The 18769-nt window shown below is 54.4% G+C and overlaps 6 protein-coding genes across 6 annotated transcripts; 4 read left to right on the top strand and 2 right to left on the bottom strand.

The window, feature by feature from the left end:
• Positions 1-2207: 2207 nt before the first annotated feature.
• V2A60_003369 (uncharacterized protein) lies at positions 2208-4214 on the top strand (the record flags this gene model as incomplete). The annotated part of the gene is made up of 1 exon (XM_083254705.1): positions 2208-4214. The coding sequence occupies one exon, from the start codon at positions 2208-2210 to the stop codon at positions 4212-4214; it is 2007 nt and encodes a 668-aa protein (XP_083110831.1).
• A 703-nt stretch (positions 4215-4917) lies between these two features.
• V2A60_003368 (uncharacterized protein) lies at positions 4918-9375 on the bottom strand (the record flags this gene model as incomplete). The annotated part of the gene is made up of 2 exons (XM_083254704.1): positions 4918-8820; positions 8962-9375. The coding sequence occupies 2 exons, from the start codon at positions 9373-9375 to the stop codon at positions 4918-4920; spliced, it is 4317 nt and encodes a 1438-aa protein (XP_083110830.1).
• Positions 9376-11417: 2042 nt separating this feature from the next.
• Positions 11418-12176, top strand: V2A60_003367 (uncharacterized protein; the record flags this gene model as incomplete). The annotated part of the gene is made up of 1 exon (XM_083254703.1): positions 11418-12176. One exon carries the CDS (start codon positions 11418-11420, stop codon positions 12174-12176), a length of 759 nt encoding a protein of 252 aa, XP_083110829.1.
• Positions 12177-14463: 2287 nt separating this feature from the next.
• V2A60_003366 (uncharacterized protein) lies at positions 14464-14967 on the bottom strand (the record flags this gene model as incomplete). Its single annotated transcript, XM_083254702.1, has 1 exon — positions 14464-14967. One exon carries the CDS (start codon positions 14965-14967, stop codon positions 14464-14466), a length of 504 nt encoding a protein of 167 aa, XP_083110828.1.
• Positions 14968-15413: 446 nt separating this feature from the next.
• On the top strand, positions 15414-16693 carry V2A60_003365 (uncharacterized protein; the record flags this gene model as incomplete). Its single annotated transcript, XM_083254701.1, has 3 exons — positions 15414-15691; positions 15755-15957; positions 16011-16693. 3 exons carry the CDS (start codon positions 15414-15416, stop codon positions 16691-16693), a joined length of 1164 nt encoding a protein of 387 aa, XP_083110827.1.
• Positions 16694-17160: 467 nt separating this feature from the next.
• Positions 17161-18696, top strand: V2A60_003364 (P-loop containing nucleoside triphosphate hydrolase protein; the record flags this gene model as incomplete). Its single annotated transcript, XM_083254700.1, has 3 exons — positions 17161-17961; positions 18016-18225; positions 18277-18696. The coding sequence occupies 3 exons, from the start codon at positions 17161-17163 to the stop codon at positions 18694-18696; spliced, it is 1431 nt and encodes a 476-aa protein (XP_083110826.1).
• Between the last annotated feature and the right edge of the window lie 73 nt (positions 18697-18769).

The following is an 18769-nucleotide window of genomic DNA, read 5'->3' as shown; positions in this document are numbered from 1 at the left end:
AGAAATGGAAGCCATCGGTGCGTCTTTGTCTTCTTACCAGCTATGTAAACAAAACATAAAGATAAAATTAAATAAAGACGGTATAATAAAGAAATAAACGCAAGGTACTCCGGAGTCGGTGTTACCAGTAAAACTGTCATGCACGCCACAACCCCCGCTCTCCAGGCGCCCAGCGAAGACACGGCCAGCACCGTCCGTCCCAGGGTTTCTTCTGCAGGGTTTCCCTCTTTGATTGGGGGGGAGGGGGGTGCATGCGAGCGCCGACAGGCTAAGATCTGACTGCAAAGACGATCCCCACCGTTGCGGTGCCGTGTTAGCCGGAGAGAGAGAGCGAGTTGAGCGAACAAAGGGCGTGTGAAATGAGATGTGATTTCGTATTTTGCTCTTGTGATGTGGGATAGAGCAAAAAAAAAAGGGCAAAAGGCAAGACTCGTATTGTAGCTGTACTGTAGTGATGCAAAAGAGGTAATGGTTTCGGTTGGTCCGTCTCGTCTGTCCGTCTCAGCTTCTTGGCCTCTGCACGTGGCGAGCTGGCTGCCAAGTTGATACCTATGTAGGACGAAAAGATGAATTGAAAGATGCAAAAGAAAAACGGCATCAACCATCTGCCTGATTTGCACTCGACTTCAACACCTTGACACACACCCCTCCCCCCCTGCCTTGGGCCTGGGGTGATTTGAGCCCAAAATTCTGGCATTTGTTGGCCAGCGCATGCCCCCAGTATGGTAATTTTTTTGATGATTATTGGTGCTCACCTTGTTATCCCGGTCCAACGAGCCTGCTCACCTTATATTTTTTATTTTTTTTAGTCCGTCGAGGCTGATCAAAAGCCCTACCTGCATGCATGGTTGGTAACTACCAGCCCTAGGCAACAGCGCCAGGTACCTAACAAGCTCACGTCACGCCACCTAAACAGCCTGTACAACAGTGCTGCCTCGGCGGCTTTGGGGATTGTTTTGGGTACCTTTGGCGGGCTATTTCTAGGTATCTCAGGTAAGGGCCCTGTAACTTGTGCCCAGTTACTAACTGATAGTCATCAGGGAACGCTTTTCAAAAGGAGAAGGAATTCATGATTATCAAATAGACCAAGGACAAGACAAGGGAAAAGCATGAAAATAATCGCAAAAGAATAAAAAAGAATTAAAAAAAAATCTTGCATCTCTCTCTCAGCAGTCATCATCAATCAATTCACACCACCATCCGTCATTTTTTGCCCACCCACACTGCAACTCACCCACGCGCCCGCCCGTTCGCTCTCTCTCTTCTCTCTCTTCTTTGTCAGACTCTCACTCACTCGTCAAATACCAGGTAGGCTAACTACCTACCTAACTAGCGAATAACAATATTTCTTCTTTCTTGCCCTTTTCCCCCTTGTTGGCTCGTTTTTGCCCTCTTCATCTCTGTCATTATTTAGATACTGCCTTTCCCGCTCGACTTTTCTTGTCGTAACGCTTCCTCTTTCCGTCTACTTTCCCGTCTCCTCGTCCTCCCTCCATCTCCCATCCCCACTCACCCTGGCTCTGGCTTCTGTCTCGAGTTCTGCTGCGACTCTGGTCTATCTATTCCTTGTTCAACCCTGCCTTTCCATCCCGCTTCTCCAACTCAACGGCTTTCTGCTCGCTGCTTGCTTGCTTCGTCCTCTGCTGCTACCTTGTCTCCTCCCTCTCCCATCTTCTCCAACCGGCACAGCTACCCTTTCTCCGGCCGCTGGCGCACAGATACCCGGGGTTGCCTATTCTCTCCGCTCGACGCAAACGCCGTCGCCATCGCCGTGGCCATTGCCAATCATGGTCTACTGCGGCAGGCCTTCCACAAGCTGCAATAATTGCAGAGCCAAAAAGAGACGAGTAAGTCGAACCATACTGGTAACCCCCCTCTTCTTTCTTGCTTCACTCGCGTGCTGTCGCTGCTGTCGGTGGTGTCGCCGGCCACGGGCGTCATTCGGCTATAACGAGCATTTGTAATGCTGTTTGTTTGGTGATGCCACCACTACAAAGCAGTCATCTGTTTGCAGCCGACTGGCTAGTTCACTAGCCGCCGCCGCCACGCCGGCACAACACGAGCGAGGACGACGGCATGCATATCGATTGTCTCCTCTGCGAGACAACAATCTCCAAGCACAAGAAACAACAGCCTCTTCAATCGACTAACACGCTCCCCTCATCCAGTGCGACAAAGCTCACCCGGAATGCGGCCAGTGTCGTCGCATGGGCCAAAAGTGCCCAGGCTACCGCGACCCCTCGAGCCTGATTTTTCGTGACGAAAGCAGCCAGGTCATTGACAAGGCTCGCTCGAGAATCAACAAACGCTCCGCTCCCGCTTCTCAACAACCGTCACAAACCTCTTCGGCCCAGCGCTCGCCGATCCCTCATCCGGCCCCCGCGCCTCGCTCACAACCTTCGCCGCACCACCAGTTCGCCCCCCAAAAGATGTCGACGGTCGAAGATATGCTTGGCGACATGGGCGACGGCATGTTTGCCAACAACTCGTTCAACTTTGATCTTCTCGGCTTCAACACCCCCTTCAACACCGACGGCGGCCTCTTCAACCTCTCCACAGACAGCTCCGATGCCATGATGACGGGCACGGATTCTACCAGCGCCAGCGCCATCCACTCGGGCGCCGCCTCGGCCGTTGACGTGCCCCGCGATGCAGCTGCTGGCCGTGCCTCCTCGGCTGGCATGGATCTTGCCCCCGCCGCCGTCTCGCCGGGTGGCTCCAGCCACGAGGGCAGCATCCAGCGCCCGCTGTCATTGCCCCTGGACATGATTGGTCTCGACTTTTTCCTCACACACTATGTCGTGCACCAGTCAGGTCCTTCTTCCGGTTTCCTCGACTATGTCGTCACAATTTTGGCGCGCGAAGAGGGCCACGAGCTGCTCGAGGGCGCCGTCCTTGCAGTCGGCTTTGCTGGCCTGGCCCGCACCACCAAACAGACGGACCTCATGTGCCGCTCCATCATGATGTACACGCGCACCATGGAGCGTGTAAACCGCGCCCTGGCTGATCCCGTCGCCGCGCGCCGCGACAGCACCATTGTCACCGTGCTCGTCTTGGCACTCTACGAGTTTAGTAAAGCCTCGCTGGATGGCTGGAAGCAGCACATTGACGGTGCCGTCTCCTTGCTCAACGTCCGTGGCAAGGCGCAGTTCACCACCCCCACGGGCCTGCAAATCTTCAAAGATGTCTTTACGCAGCTCCTCACCAACTGCCTGCGCGTTGGCATTCCCATGCCCTCCAGCCTGCGCATGCTGCGCACTGAGGCGTCCAAGGCCTTCTCCGTCTCGGATCCTTACTGGATTGCTGCCAGCGCCATGGTTGAACTCCTCGACCTCTACCACCAGATCTCCCCCGGTGGCTACAGCTACATTAACCACAATCCCGGCGCCATCATCCCTACCAACTCATCTTCATCGTCTCCGCCGACTTCCTCCAACTCATCGTCCAATAAAAAGGCTGCGCCAAACCTGTCCATTGAAGATTTAGAGCGCTACCTGTCGCAGGCGCTCGACATTGACTACCGCCTGGAAAGCAGATTTGCCGAGTGCCCCCCAGAGTGGTGCTACGCCGTCATGCCCAATTCCCCTCCCGCCACTCTCGACACGACACGTTTCCATGGTGAAGTGCACCACTTGTATCACGACGTTCACATTGCCAATGTCTGGAATAGGATGCGCACATGCCGCATCCTGGCCAATCACGCCATCGGATATCTGCTGCTGCGCGGCGCCAACATTGACCCGAACTGGTTCTTCTCAAACAACTACGTCGACCGCCTGCAGGGCGTCTCCAAGACCATGGCCCTCATCCGTGCTGACTTGCTGGCCTCGGTGCCCCAGCTCATGGGTTACGTGACATCGCCTGCCCAGCAGCAGGTGCAGCACGAGCAGCAAATGTACCGTCCCAAGGGCATGACTCCCGTGGCGACGTCGGACTCTGGAATCGACGTTGGCGATGCCACCTCCCCCCCCTACTCGCCCACATCCATCTTTGGATCCTCGGACCCTGTCAGTGGCTACACGGGCTCGGCCGCCGGCTGCTATTTTGCCACCTGGGTGCTCTTGACCGTCGGCTGCATGCATAGCCTCACGGACGAGACTCGCGCCTGGACGGTGAACCAGTTGAAGCGCATAAGCACACAGGCCGGCTTCACGCAGGCCGATGATTTTGCCAAGTTTATTGAACATCACAATCTCCGTCCTCCTCTAAAATAGAGTCTTTTGTCTCCTTTCTTCCAACTTCCCTCTCTCTTTTTCTTTTACATACTTGATTTTTGCCCATTTTTCAATGATAGACTATTTTGTATATACTCATACTATGGCGTTTGGGGCTGGGCTAGCTAGCGAGTGGCGGCTTATTAGGCCTGTTGGGCCTGGATCTACATTGTCAGCGACTTCTCACGAATCTTCAATTTCTTGTCATGAAAAACCTTGAACGTTTTTAGAATTACGAAACTCGAGCACAAGGTTCAAAAACAGTCCATGTACACTTGCCTTCAAATGCGTGATTCAATTTTCTAGTAACAAAAAAAGTGCCTTGCATTGTACATGATGGGTCATCTAACAAGCGGCCCATGTTACCATTTGCGTAAAAGGATCGGCGAGGTTGCTTCGTCGATCCCTGCACACTTGGGCAGGAGAGGGGGGGGAGGGAAGCTATTGGCGGCGCTAACAGCTGGTGAGCATCGCAGCCTGAGAACATACGATTTGATTTCTGATATTCGTCAAAGCGTAAAGAGAGAGAAAAAGAAAACATGGCCATTGCTGATAACTAGTGATAGAGAAAAGAAGAAAGACAAGTCGTGTATGCTAGGAAAATAAAGAAAAATTCGTTTCAAAAAAGGAATATGCAAAGCTCCGTCATCCTCGCCTTTCCCACAGTCGAGGACGGCGAGAGGGTTTTTTTTTTGGTGTCTTATTAGGCTGAGACATCCATGGGCTCGGCCGCCGGCGCGCCACCACCAAGGCCATTAGCAGCAGAACCAGGCTGAACAAGCGCCACGAGGTCAAACTGGGCGTCGGGCTGCTCGAGGATGCGAACGAGGCTGGCCTCGAGGGCGGCGTTGAGCCCTCGCGCCCACTCCCTGGACATGAACTCGTACCCGGGCCAGGTCGGGACGTAGGAGCAGCGGATGCGCAGCTTCTCGCCGGGGCGGTCGAACCCTTGCCAGAGCTCCATGAGCAGCGGGTAGCCGGTGAACGTCTCCTGCCAGGGGGGCAGGAGGTTCTCCTCGCGGTTGAAGCCGGGCAGGTCGTCGACCATGGCGGCGGCCGACGAGTCCACCGACGAGTCCCTCGACGGCGCCGGCGCCGGCGGCTTGGGGTAGGCCTGCAGGATGATGGAGCTGTCGAGGCGCCGGCCCGTCTTGGCAAAGTCGACGGTGGTGCAGGGCATTTGCGCGTGCGGCATCTGCTCGACGTGCTCGGCGAGCATGTGGGCAACAGCATCGCGGTGCGTCATCCGCGGGCCCGCCGCCTTGTAGTTGATGTACGCGGGCAGCGTCTCGAGCATGAGCGCCACGCAGTCAAGCGACGCGGGCGTCTGGCGGCCGTGGATGACGGTGCCAAACTGCACTTCGACGTCCCCGGTGGCGGCGGCTCCGGCCGCGCCGTCGAGCTTGGCCACCGTCTGCGCCAGCGCCATCGAGTAGGCGGCCTGGACGACGGCCAGCGACGAGTTGAGGCCGCGCGCGCGCGTCCGCTCGTTGAGGTCGTCGAGGCTGAGGCTCGAGAGGAGCGTCTCGCACGCGACGTCGCCGTTGCGGAACGACTCCGGGTACTCGCCGCGCGGGGCCAGGGCGCGCTCGCCGAGCTTGAACCAGCCGGCGCCGGCGCGCTCCCGCATCCAGTACAGGCTCGTCTCCAGCCAGTCGCCGCTGTAGTGCGCCTCGATGGGCAGGCGCACGCCCTGTGGGCACTTGGCCGCGATGCCGGCCACCGTGGCCGGGTCCGCGTAGGCGCGGGCAATCTCGCGCCGCAGCACCTCGAGGCTGACGCCGTCGTAGATCATGTGGAACAGCGACCACACCATGACGCAGTGCTCGCGGGCGTCGTCGTAGACAAACGTCACCACGGCGCCGGGCTGGTCCAGGTTCAGCACCTCGTACGCCGACTTTTGCGCCTGCTCAATCGTCTTGGTCCACAGGCTGCCGGGCCGCTCGTCGTACGTCGAGCAGCTGATGCGCACCACGGGCAGGGCCGAGCGCGCGGAGCCCTTGCGGAGGACGACCTGCGCAAAGGGCGTGAGCGGGTGCTCGACGGGGCAGGTGACGGTGCGGAAGGCGTCGTGTTCGCCGAGCACGGCCAGGACGGCCGCCTCGAAGCGGTCCAGGTCAAAAACGTCGGTGGGCACCTTGTAGGGGAAGTGCTCAATGTACGGTTTGGTAAGGCCCAGCTCGTCGACGCACTCCTGGAAGAAGGCGACCATGCGGGTCTGCATGCCAGTCGAGGGGAAGACATGCTCGATCTCGTCGGCGGGGATGCCGAGTCCCTCGGCGCACTGTGGCCGACACTCGGCCTCAAAGTGCTTGAGCTTGGCCTTGAGCGGCAGGAACAGTAGCTCCTCCTCGTCCTCAATCTCGATCGGGCCGTCGTCCATGTCGGCATCGCCCGCGTCGGCGTCCTTGATGGCGTGCAACTCGATGATGCGCTTGGTGAGAGCGTCGAGGCTGTTGCCGACCATGATGTCGTTTAAGGCGAGGCCCTCAATCTCGTACTCACGGAGGGCCTGCAGGATGCGCATGCCTTGGAGACTATCGATGCCCCAGGTGTACAGCGGCGTCGTAGCATCGGCAGAAGCGGCCGTCTCGCCAATGACGGAAGTAATGGTCCTGAGAATGAGCGCGCGGACGCTCTCTTCGCTGGTAAAGTCCACCGTAATCTTCGTAGCCTCGGGAGCAGGAGAAGGCGTAGACGCGCCAAATGTTTCTTGCGCCCTCTTCTGGAGCACTTTGCGGTCGACCTTGCCGCTAGCTGTGCGAGGGAGCTCGGCTAGGACTGTGTAGTCGCTTGGTCGCATCCAGGTTGGCATGGTACGGTTTGCAACGTCGCGGCAGTCGGCGATGGCGGCTTCGCGAGTCTCAACCGAGTCGGACGTGTCGGCAAGCGAGAGGTAGGCAACAAGCTGAGCCTTGCCAAGAACAACGGTGGCTACTTCGCGGACAAGCTCCGACTTGGCAATGCTCGACTCAATCTCACTTAGCTCGACGCGGCGACCATTGAGCTTGACCTGCTCCATGCTGAGACGGCCGAGAATCTCGACCTTGGGCTTGCCGTCCGCAGTCCAGACGATACGGCTTCTGTCGCCAGTCTTGTACACGGGGCCGAGCCCCAGATGGCTGCCGTCCTTGAAAGCGGCATTGGTTTCCTTGGGGCGGTTCAGGTATCCAAAGCCAACCTGGGGTCCAATGATGGCAAGCTCACCGGTCAGGGGCGAGGGGGTCTCGATCAGCTCGTCCGAGTTGGGGTCCACGATGATGATGCCGGCGCAGCGCAGACAGTCGCCAATGATGGAGCCACGAGTCGTGACGGCGGACTTTTCGGTCGCGACGGCCATGGTGGCTTCGGTAGGTCCGTAAATATTGATAAGATGGCGCTGGGGCTCACCGGGGCCGCGAGGCGAGTCGTAGGAGAAATTATCAATAGTGTACTTGTTGAGCAGCTCGCCGCCGACGACGAGAGTTGTCAACGAAGGCACCTTGGCGGGACGAAGGAGCGTGGCCAGACTCGGCACGGTAAAAATGGTGTTGGCCTGGAACAGCTTAATGGTTCGCTCAATGTCGGTGAGCATGAGCGAGCGCTCAGCAACACAGAGGGTGCCGGCATTACCCATCGTTACGAAGATCTCAATGAGGCTGAGATCAAAGGTCGGCATCGCAAATTGCAGCCAACGCAGCTCGGGGCCAACGGCCAGATGAGGGAAAGCTTCATCGTGACCACCAATGGCGCAGCATGCGGAAATATGAGAGATCAGAACGCCCTTGGGCTTGCCCGTGGAACCGCTGGTATAGAGAATGTAGGCAAGGTCCTCCTCCTTGGGCTCCCTGGGTTGGATGGGTGCTAGAGACTCGGCGGGCTTGCTTGCACGCCAGGCGGAAAGGTTGGCCATGTCGACCCAAGTCATGTTGCGAAGGAACTCGGCAATGTGAGGCTCGGCGGCCTCAATGGCCAGGCCAGGGAAGGGGTTGCTTCCGAGGCCGAGAACGACCGGGGCCTCAATGTCCTCCAAAATGACCTGGACTCTCTCGGGAGGCGCGTCAAGAGGAAGCGGGCAAAACGCGCAACCAGCCTTCATAATACCCATGTAACCGGCATATAGCTGGGGGCAGCCAGGCAGGTACAGAGGTACAATGCGCTGACCGTTAAAGGGCTTGTTCCACTCAATATTAGTCTCCAAGATGTGCAGCTCTTGCTTCAGGTTCTCGGCCAGAGTGTGAATCTCGCCAAACGTCCATTTCTCGATCTGGCCCGAGGCGTCGGGAATATACTCGATACACGAATTATCCGGAAACTCGGCCGCGCGGCGCTCGAAAGCGCTGTGAAAGAGGGCAGGGCAATCCGCCTCGCTACTAAACAGCTTAAGATCGCTCTTAAGCAGCGGAGGGCGGCTGATCATTGTGGGCGGGCCATTTTGGCGGCACGAAAAAGGCTCAGCCTTTTTCAGGGACGGATTGGAAACATTGTCGGACTGCGGAGCGAGATAGCGAGCAGCGAGCTCGAGGAGGTGTGCTGTGGATTCTGCATGGCCGTTGCGGACGTCGACGAAAAGCTGCAGATCGGCAACGTCGCCCTTTTCAGTAGGGCATACAGCAAGGACCAGCGTCTAGAGGGGAAACGGGGAGTCAGTACACTTATAGATGTCTTTCTGTCATAAAGTCTGGTGGGCAACGGCGTTGGGGACGGGAGGAGGGGCAACCCAGTTCCTTCCAGGCTGTGGTTGTATACAACCCTCGTTTGTTCTTACACTAGACAGCTGTTTAGGGACTTTCGAGGCGCTCTCGGGTCCAATGATCTGAATCTCGAAATCGAGATGCCCGTCTGCAATAGTTTCCGTGAGCGGGGAGGAGACGATAGTTATCTTGTCAGAAGAGAAGGATCGCAGTTGTTCGTTGATGCCGGGGCCTTTGGCCGTCACCAACACACGTTCCGAGCCAACATCGGCTGTGAAGGCGCCGTCTTCCAAGTCAGACACAGCCAGGACAAACGTGCCAAAGGCCTTTAGCAAGGCATCTTTGGATCCCAGAACCGGTGTGGCTTGGCGAGATACTTGATTGTAGTCTGAAGGGGCTTCGTAGTGACCATCCTCGAGGTTGCGGAAAGTAATGTCGAAGAATGGCAGCTTCGTGCGGGGGAGACTTGTGGTCTCTGAGACCGCCATTGTGATTTGAGGGAGGCTATAAAAGACGTCCGTGATCACCTGATCGTATCAGCTCTAAAACTGAGGCTTGGGTCCCAACTTTTGCGGAGGGGGGCCGCGTGAGGGTTGGCGCTCACTCTTGGTGATATTGATAAGATGATGCTCAGGCCTGTCGGGAGAAGAGTGTGAGTGAAATGCAGACCACAGCGGAAAATGGTGAAAGAGAAGCAAAAGTAGATGTAGCGAGCTTCTCTCTACATTTGCAAACAGAAATGAATAGAAATTATTTTAAGCTATACACACATCTCACGCGCAGCAGCCCAGTGTCTTTTTATTTGTTCGCGGCACTTCCGCTTTTAGCGTCCCGTAATACGCTTGTCCACCCTGGTGTCTTGTAAGACGACCATGCGATCCATCAATGTCGCAATGAAGCCACAATTATGTCGACTATCATACACGTTTCTAGACGCACTTGGGAAAGGGGGGGAGCATCGATGCTCGCCCTATGAGGAGTGTGTCCCGGCCCGCGCGCAGCGCTCTTGGGCCCTGTCGCTGCCGGGCTTACTTGCTTACATTGGGGGACCGGATGGGTTTAGGCGAAGAGGTGAGACGGTATAAGCACGAAGGCTGTTGCCCGAGTTGGGAGAGTGGGACGCTCGCAGCTCTTATTTGCCCTTCTCCACGGATACCCATGTATAGAAAATCGCTAGCATGATGGGGGTTGTCGGCGGTGCCTTTGACGATATCACACGAAACTTGTCGTCCGAGTCGTTGCAACGTGGGTTAGCACTAGCTAGTTCGCCATCAGTTCCGAAGGTGCGGCGGCCAAAGGCATCCGTCGCAAGGGTCGACAATAACAGCTGAGCTAATAACGGAAAGTCATAAGCAAAAGCAGAGATTATCCACCACGCAGGGCTGAGAAGACTACCACGTAGGCCGACTACTACCGCCATCGCCAAGTGATGAGTAGCAGCTCCGTGTGGGAAGGCGCTTCTTGGCATGCGAGTGCTCCGTATTCGTAAATCCACGTTGTAATTTCGTAGATGATGGTGCAATGCACTTCCTGACTTGACTCGGTAACTCGTCTGGTCAACTCCATGCGCCGTTGCGTTCGCGAATGTCACAGTGACAGGGCAAACTCGGCCTCGAAGCGCCGCAATGTCGGCCTTGCGCTTGTTTCTTTTTTTTTTTTTTTTTCAAGCCAGTTTGACTCTGCCACAACGCCTGCGCGTCATTGGCACGCGGGAAATCGGTGCAGACGGGAAATCTTACCCGAATGGGACAGCCTGGAGACGGGACGGCTTTCGGTTTTGGGCAGCCTTGTGCGGCGCAGAGGAATAAGGCTAGTCCTGTTCAGGTATGCTTTGGTCCGTTTATTATTAGGCAGATCAGATATCGGCATCGGGTGCCCTCCCGAGGGGGGAGGACAGGCACACGCCTGCAAGGGTCTTTGTGTGCCCGCCACGGCATCACCCCTTGAAGCCGAATAGCTTTGCACCAAGAAAGGTAGCGGGCTGGGCTTTGTCCCCAGAGTAGCCTTATGGTTCGCCTTGCTCACCACCCGGTTAGCACGGCGCATTCTGAGACGTGGGCACTTACGTATGCGAGCGCCATCTCGCCCTTTCGCGCTCTCCACCGTGTCCGGGTTTCGTCGCCGTGCATAGGCACGCACGACTGACGCGCGAGGCTACCACTACTTGTAGCCTTTCTCTTTGGGCGTTTCATGCTGAATACGGAAAATGTTCTGGCCTATCCGGCTGTCTGGTCCGTAAACTTCTTGGTGGTGCAAGATTAGTTATAAACTCGACGTTACCTCGCTATCGATTCTAGAATCTCACTCTGCAGTCATCACCTCGCATTGTCAACACTACCCCCGTCTTCTCCTCAAATTCACTGAGAAGAAAGACCAATACTTTTACCACGCTGCATAATTCGATCCTGACCTCGACATCTTTCGATCTCCTTCAACGGAGATAACTCTCTTCTCCCGGCTCCATTACAGCCAAGCGTCTTGGCGACTCCCTCACTTGACTGACTGGCTGGTGTCAAACATCATTTCCAGAATGGTCAATTTCACATACCGTGACGGCATTGCTGTCCTGCAACTGGTTGCTTTCATTCCCTGTCTTCTCTTTGCCACCGTCCTCTGCTTCAAGCAGGGCATCAGGGCAGTCTCTGCCTGCTGGCGTTTCTTGCTCATCCTCGGTCTCTTGCGTGTCATTGCGGCCATTTGCCAGCTCCTCCTCATGACCCACAACGATCGCGGAATCGTCGTCACGAAGCTCACCTGCGATCTTCTCGGAATTGCGCCTCTCACTCTTGCCGCCGTTGGTCTTCTCCGCCGCGTCAACGAAACCGTCTTGACTCTCCCCAAGCACATTTTCCTGTTCGTCGATCTCGTCAGTCTTGCCGGTCTGGGTGTCGGCATTGGCGGTGCCGTCCAAGCTGTCGACAACAGCACCATCCCCTCTCTGCTCAAGATTGCCCTCGCTCTCTTTGTTGCCTGCCTGGGACTCATGTTCTGCATTCTCGGCTGGCTGACGGCTTCTGTCAACCTTTTGCCCCGCAACGAGAGAATTACTCTCTATTCCATCTACGTCTGTGGGCCTTTCCTCATTGTCCGCATGGTCTACGCCTGCATTGGTGACTTTGGCAACGATCCGCGCTTCAGCATATTCGATGGCGATCCTACCATTTTTCTGTGCATGTCGGTCCTCGAGGAGATTATTCTCATGGTAATCTGCCTCTATGTCGGCTACATGTACCCGCCCACGCCTCTCAAGAGCAGCGCTCCCAAGTCTCGCTACATGAGCAAAGCTTGATTCGCCCGAAAAGGCTATCAGCGATGGCATTGACTTGACCAAAAAAATGCATAGACAAGCGTTGCGTTTTCTCTCCTTTTTATTACATCGTTGTTCTGTATTGCTTGGCGTCTAGGTGCTTTGTTGGGTCTGGGTATTTCGCAATAGCGACAGACTTGCTTGGGCGGAGTATCATGTCGAAATTTAGCTCGAATTAATGATCAATAGACCACATCTTCAGACTTCTAGACTTCTAATTAATGAATCAACTTATACGACTTCACAAACTTGCCCACTAGCAGCTCCACATCATCTCACGGACGCGCTGCAAGCATGCAGTAAGCGGTAGCCCCAAAGGTGGCTTGTACTTCCGATGCTACTGGCCGCCATCAGCGCTTGTCTCACAGGCCTCCGTATGGGTATGCGACAGCCGGTGCGGAAGGGCTTGATTCGTCACAAAAAAACTAAAACAGAACGTTGGCGGCATTGGTGTAGAACTGAATCCCGAAGACCGGGTTTGAGTAGTGCACGCGCAACGCATGCGCCTCACTCCAAAATTAACGGAAAACAGCTACAAAATGAAGTATTTGGATAATGTTTGAAGTTTTGAGGTATCTCTCTATTTTCGCATTCTGAGAGGGTCTGAATGTGTGAGAAAGTAAGTTGCATAAGCATGGGTAGTGTTGCACTAGCAGATTGCAAAAATCTCACCAGGGAGAGCTGAGCTGTCAGCGCATGGCAATACTGCTTACTAGTTCAACTTGCCAGGGTGTACACATGCTTGACCATTGTCTTTTCTTGTGGGTTGATACTTTGCTATATTGTATAATTGCTTGCGGGCAACGCTGTTGCTGTTCGTCCGAATGTGCGAGCGACGATGCATCCCTAACCATCTGAATAAACGAATTGTCGCAGGATTAGATGACTATTGTAATATCAACAGAGCGTTGTTCATTCGTTGACTTCAGTGACATGTCCTCATATGCTTGCATTGGTGCGTTTTCGGACATGCTTTCCAATCGCACACTCTGGTGTCGGGTCTCTACTTCATTTTCCGTATAGGGTAGCCATTGTGTCTGCTGGTATGATTGTCGGGCAGATGGCGCGTGCCGTATCTCGACGTGAAGCATCGCACCAGATCTTATTGATATCGAAATGAGCGCAATGTGCAGTGAATATACATCGCTGAGCGTTGATGACATTGCCTTGGCGGATACGCTGTGGCAAAAGGGAACCTCAGTCTGACGATTGTTTAAGGAGCTGTTGGACGTTTTGGCCACTAAAGTGTAGCCACTCTGGAGCTCGAACCGTACGGCTTATCCTAATCAGATGAAGAGGACAGAAAAACAGACAGGATATTGGTTGACCGTGAGCTAAATGGCTCGCATTACGGATGTCCTTGCGGAGGCATGGCCTCGACAACAAACACTAGGACCGGTAGTTGATGGGTTGTTTTTAAAGCTGATTACTTGAATATGTCTCACACCGTCGGGAGAATTAGTGAAACAACCAAGTATATAAGTTGAGACTGATGGTTGATCGCTTCTAACGCGTACGAGACGTGTATCGCTAGTTTCGATTGTTCGCGCTACGACTGTAGAATTCGCTATCTGCGCTGGTGGATGGCCAAAATTTCTGATTAGAGAAGTCATGCGTTCTATCCAGCAGCGCCACTCTTTTAAATTCGGACCTATCGTACCAGCTGCTGAAAGTAGCTCCCTTACAGAGGCCAAGCTCTCGAACGAGTAGGGGCAAATTGACATGCTGTTGCCTATTGCCATCTTGTCTCTATCTATACAGTTCTGCTGCATAGACCGGCTATTTCCCTACATCTACTTCAGCCTCAATATCGCGAAAAGCTGCTGACGGAGTCTAAGATGGTGCCCGCTTGACCGAGAAGCATTGGCGGAGCAATGATTTTCTACATGTAGTACTTTTATGAGCGTCATTGAGCAGCAGAGTTGGGTTGGTGTCATGTTTTGTGTGCGGTTTCTATCTTCGTGTGCCGACTGTATACAGAAAGTTGCTTCTGTGGTGTGGTCGGTGTACCGTTTATTCCGCCTGAAGTGTCTAAAGAGTCGGTAGGAGCGAATGGCCGCGTCTTTGGTAAACCTGTTTGGGAGTTCAAGTACCCTGACTCGAGTATATTTGTCACGGAGGGCGGTTTAGTCGGATGCTGTATAAGCGCAACTATGCCAAGAGATATAGTTTGCGCCTGTCTCGGAAGCACTCATCCATTTGTTCTGTGAGCAAATGGTGAGCACTGCCTCCTTACAGCGTTTGTCCACGGGATAATGCATAAGACAACTCAAGGAGGAAAGCTAGTTGGTTCTCTCAGAATCGTCCCTGCTGTTGGGCGTCTTATATAGATAATATAAACCGAGTATGCCTGCGTCGCATTCATGGACCGCTCTAGCGTCTCTCTTTCGTCGATTGCATCCCTCGCTGCTGGCTTGAGGATGTCCTGCACGAGTTGAGTCATACCAACGGTTCCCGTTTGCTGCTGCGCTAGGCTCGAGCTAGAGGAATCGTCCCACAGCTTACGGATCCGTGCCTCAACGTCGTCAAGGAAGCTATCAGGAGTCTCGCCATCTCCAACGTGAAGTGTGACTGTGCCAATCTGCTCACGGGCCTGCTCCGTGGCTCCGCCGTAGCGAAAGGCGGTAGATGGGCTTGTGAAGCTGAAGCGTTCAATGACGCCGTTCTCGGATGGGAAATGAAGATTATGGATCGTGGACCCAAACTTGCCAAGGACAAGGAGCACAGAAGTATTAGTGGAGGGCGTAAAGGCGTTCAATAGATAAGAAAGCATGATTGTATAACTCCAGATGGTTGAATGAAGCTTTAGGAAAAAGGATATGTTAGATTGGCCACAAGCTACGCAGTAATTTGACACATATGCGGGCGTTGGTTAAAACGATACCCCGCTATAGTGATCGAGTCACCTGGGGAGTGCCTTCGGACAAACCCCAGAGAGGTACTGAGTACGATCAAGGGGGTGCTCCGCGCATCCAAAAATAGGTGTGGCCACTGCCCGAAAACAAATTTCAGGACACTAAAACAAACAGACTCTATCTGTATTTGGAAAATTAGCGGCGGGGGAGAGTAGCCAGCTCCTCGCCATCATGCCAGCGACAACTATTTGCTCCAGCCAACGACTCGGCACTCGGCTCAGGTTGTGCATTAACAGCGAGGAATTAAAAGCTTTAGCGGATACAAGTGAAACTTACTGAGCACTTCACGCAAACCCGAGTAATGATGGCGGCGCAAGAGCCACCGCCATCTGCACGCGCTGAAGCGGCGGCGTATATCTCGCAGCCTAGCTTCCATAAAACGTTCACCATACCGGCCACAGCTGGCCATAGTGATCTGACTTTCAGCTACAGCGACGTTGGCGTGTCGCAGGAGGAACAGAAAGGCGCCGTTGAGGTACCAGTTGTACTATTTCATCCTGGCCTGTTCGCCTCCCGATACGTGGGAGTATCTTTGCACGCTCTGGCAAAACATTTGGGAATACGTGTGCTCACTATTGACAGGTACAAATACTCTAATAAGCTCACAAATGAAAAGATCGAACCATTGCTAATTTCCATACCCAGGCCGGGATTTGGCAGCTCTACGGCGGTTCCTGTAGAGAAACGCGTCGAAATTTGGGTCGAGCTTGTGCCACAGTTACTGGCCCATCTCAACATCCCTCACATTACCATTATTTCGCATTGTGCTGGGACTGTATACGCGCTCAACTTACTCTACAGATGTAGAAGTCTTTTGAATCCTGACAGACCAATGGCTGTGTTGCTTGGTAAGTGCGCCGATGAGATGACGAGATGGAGTCAATTGCTCACCTGTGAACAGCACCATGGGTCGACCCCCAGCACTCCAAGATGACAATGATGCAAGCGGCTCAGTACATTCCTTCTCCTGCGTACTCGTTGTTTAATGGGCTAAGTCGCTTCGCTGCTCGCGGCATGTTGTCGACGGTATCGAGTAGCGAGGCCGTTTTCAACGCTTTCGGAATGGGCAAACGGTCGGAAGCAGAGGAACAGATTGTCCAGAGCTGGGCACAGGAGAACTCCCTGAAACTCGAGCAGGAGTGTGGTCTATCGACCAAGATCCAGGGTGCTCTGCAGCTCCAGACCATCGAGCACATATTTTCGGAAAACACTGCCGGTTCGAGCGACGAAGCTCGCCACTGCGCACGCAAAGCAGCGCAGGGCAGCTGGGGCAAGGCCGACGACTATGCAGTGTTTGTGAAGGAGGTCGCCGAACAGGAGCGTTTGAGAGCCAGAAATGACGCGGATGGAGTCTCCGCTGCGAAATTAAAGGTCATGGCCTTTTTTGCCGCAACGGACAACATTGTCGGCGAAGGAGGACGACAGTACGTGGAAAAGTGCTGGCAGGGCACGTCGGGTGAGTTTGACGATGCTTTTACATTCAGCTGTAAAACTGTCGCTGGGTCTGGCCACGATGAGTTGGTCGTTGGTTTCGACGTCTGGAAGGAAATCGTCGCCAACATTCGCGGCACTGAGACGCAGTAATGAGATTAGCTACGCAGATGAAACGCCTTTTTTCAGTATAGCTATCGCTTCTCGTAGATTGCTACCACTATACAATGACCGTTCAAGATGATGTCCGTTACTCGCAAGTTCATCTGCAAAGCAACGGAGCGCAATGAAACTAGCCGCAACACCTGCTGACATGGCGGTGAAGACTGGTTGTCAGGACTGGGAGGAGGCGCGCACCACCAGAGGCTCGATTTCCCAGTTTGAACCCTTCATCTTGACCGGCTGATTGACATAGTAAATGTCACACGCAGGAAGTGCATCAGTCGTGCACAAGGTTGGAAACCGGGCTGGGCTACGGCGAAGAGGGGTTAGCGACGTCAGCGCTGGCGGGCTCCAAGCTTCCTGATCAACCACGCATCAACATCTACTTTCCCATCCCCGTCCATCTTGCAGCTTTATCGAGAAACATTGCAAAAGATTTGCCTCATCACAGTGAGAGCATGGAAAAGAGTGAGAGCAGAAAATCCGGGCCCTCGGCAGACAGCGAGGCTGCCCGGCAATACTTCAAGCACTCCAGCGCCAAGCGCAACAACACGGACGCTGTGCTCGCGACAGCGCTGAAGAGGCAGTACCCTGCGCTCCATCTGAGCATCGTGCCCGCGCGAACCGCCGACCTCTTGGCGTACGCTTCCAGCGGGCTGGCCAGTTTTACCGAGGTCGAAGATGACACGGGCGAGGGCGGCGTCCCGGCGTCGCTCGGACAAAAGATGTTTGTGCCGCCGGTGAAGCGCGGCAGCGGCAGCGGTGTCGTCGCTCGCGTCCCCACGTTTGGCAAATTCCTCTACAAGCACAAGGGTCACGAGTTCATCGTCTACTTGGCCAAGGCACAGGATGGCATGTATGACATTGAAGACACATATTACGTCCTTTCTACCGAGGAGGCCAAAACCGACGCGCTCATCCGGGCCGCTGGTGCTTGGGGCAGTGTGCTGCACGACGAGATTTGGGTCTTTGACGGTGGCTTCTGGCGAAAGGATGCCGGACTCTACGCCAGCGTCATGAAGGCTTCGTGGGATTCCGTTATCCTTGACCAAGACATGAAGAAGGCACTCCTCGACGACCACCTGTCGTTTTTCCGATCGCGTAGCACGTACCAGAACCTCAAAGTTCCGTGGAAGCGAGGCATCATTTACTACGGACCGCCTGGCAACGGAAAGACAATCTCTATCAAGGCCACGATGCACACGCTGTACAAACTTACCCCCGAAGTCCCTACTCTATACGTGCGAACTCTGGCGTCTGTAAGTTGACGAGCCCACCAACTTGCCATCCTCCTATACTGACGGGTGCTGCAGTTCCTTGGCCCAGAAGATTCTATCAAGAAAATCTTTTCCCTCGCTCGACAGTTTGCCCCTTGTTACCTGGTTTTTGAAGACCTAGATTCCATCGTCTCAGATAACGTGCGGAGCTATTTTCTCAATGAGGTAGATGGCCTCCAGTCAAACGACGGCATCTTTATGATTGGAAGCACCAACCACCTTGATCGCCTTGATCCTGGCATCGCTGTAAGTTCAGACTCGAGCCTTTACTAGCTTCACTTCTGATACAATGTACAGAGACGTCCCTCGCGCTTCGATCGCAAGTACTTCTTTCCCAACCCAAATCTCAAGGAGCGTATCGCCTATTGCCATTTCTGGCAATCTAAACTTGCGAGCAACAAGTCCATCGAATTTCCTGATAAGCTGTGTGAAGCAATTGCCAAGATCACCGACAACTTCAGCTTTGCCTACATGCAAGAGGCATTTGTCGCAGCTTTACTTGCCATCGCCCGCAACGAAGGCGCCAATGGAGACGACGCAAGCTCTAGTGACGATGAGCCCGGCGTCGCCACAGTTGATCTGGCTGATGAGTGGGTTGGCGTGGTTGACCCATCTAATCATGACGATGTCGACTTGGAGCATCTCAAGCTCTGGGTGGAAATCAGGAAGCAAATCGAGATTCTTCGCGAGGGAATCGAGGAACATCCAAAGGAATAAGTTTCATATACTCATCAGAGTGACATAAAGGTCCCTACGACCAAAGATTTTGACAGGGGGGAGCTTTATTCAT

The sequence above is a fragment of the Cordyceps javanica genome, chromosome 2, assembly GCF_051103115.1.
Source record: "Cordyceps javanica chromosome 2, complete sequence".
Classification (NCBI taxonomy): Eukaryota; Fungi; Ascomycota; class Sordariomycetes; order Hypocreales; family Cordycipitaceae; genus Cordyceps; species Cordyceps javanica.
This window is presented reverse-complemented; position numbering and strand designations above follow the sequence as displayed.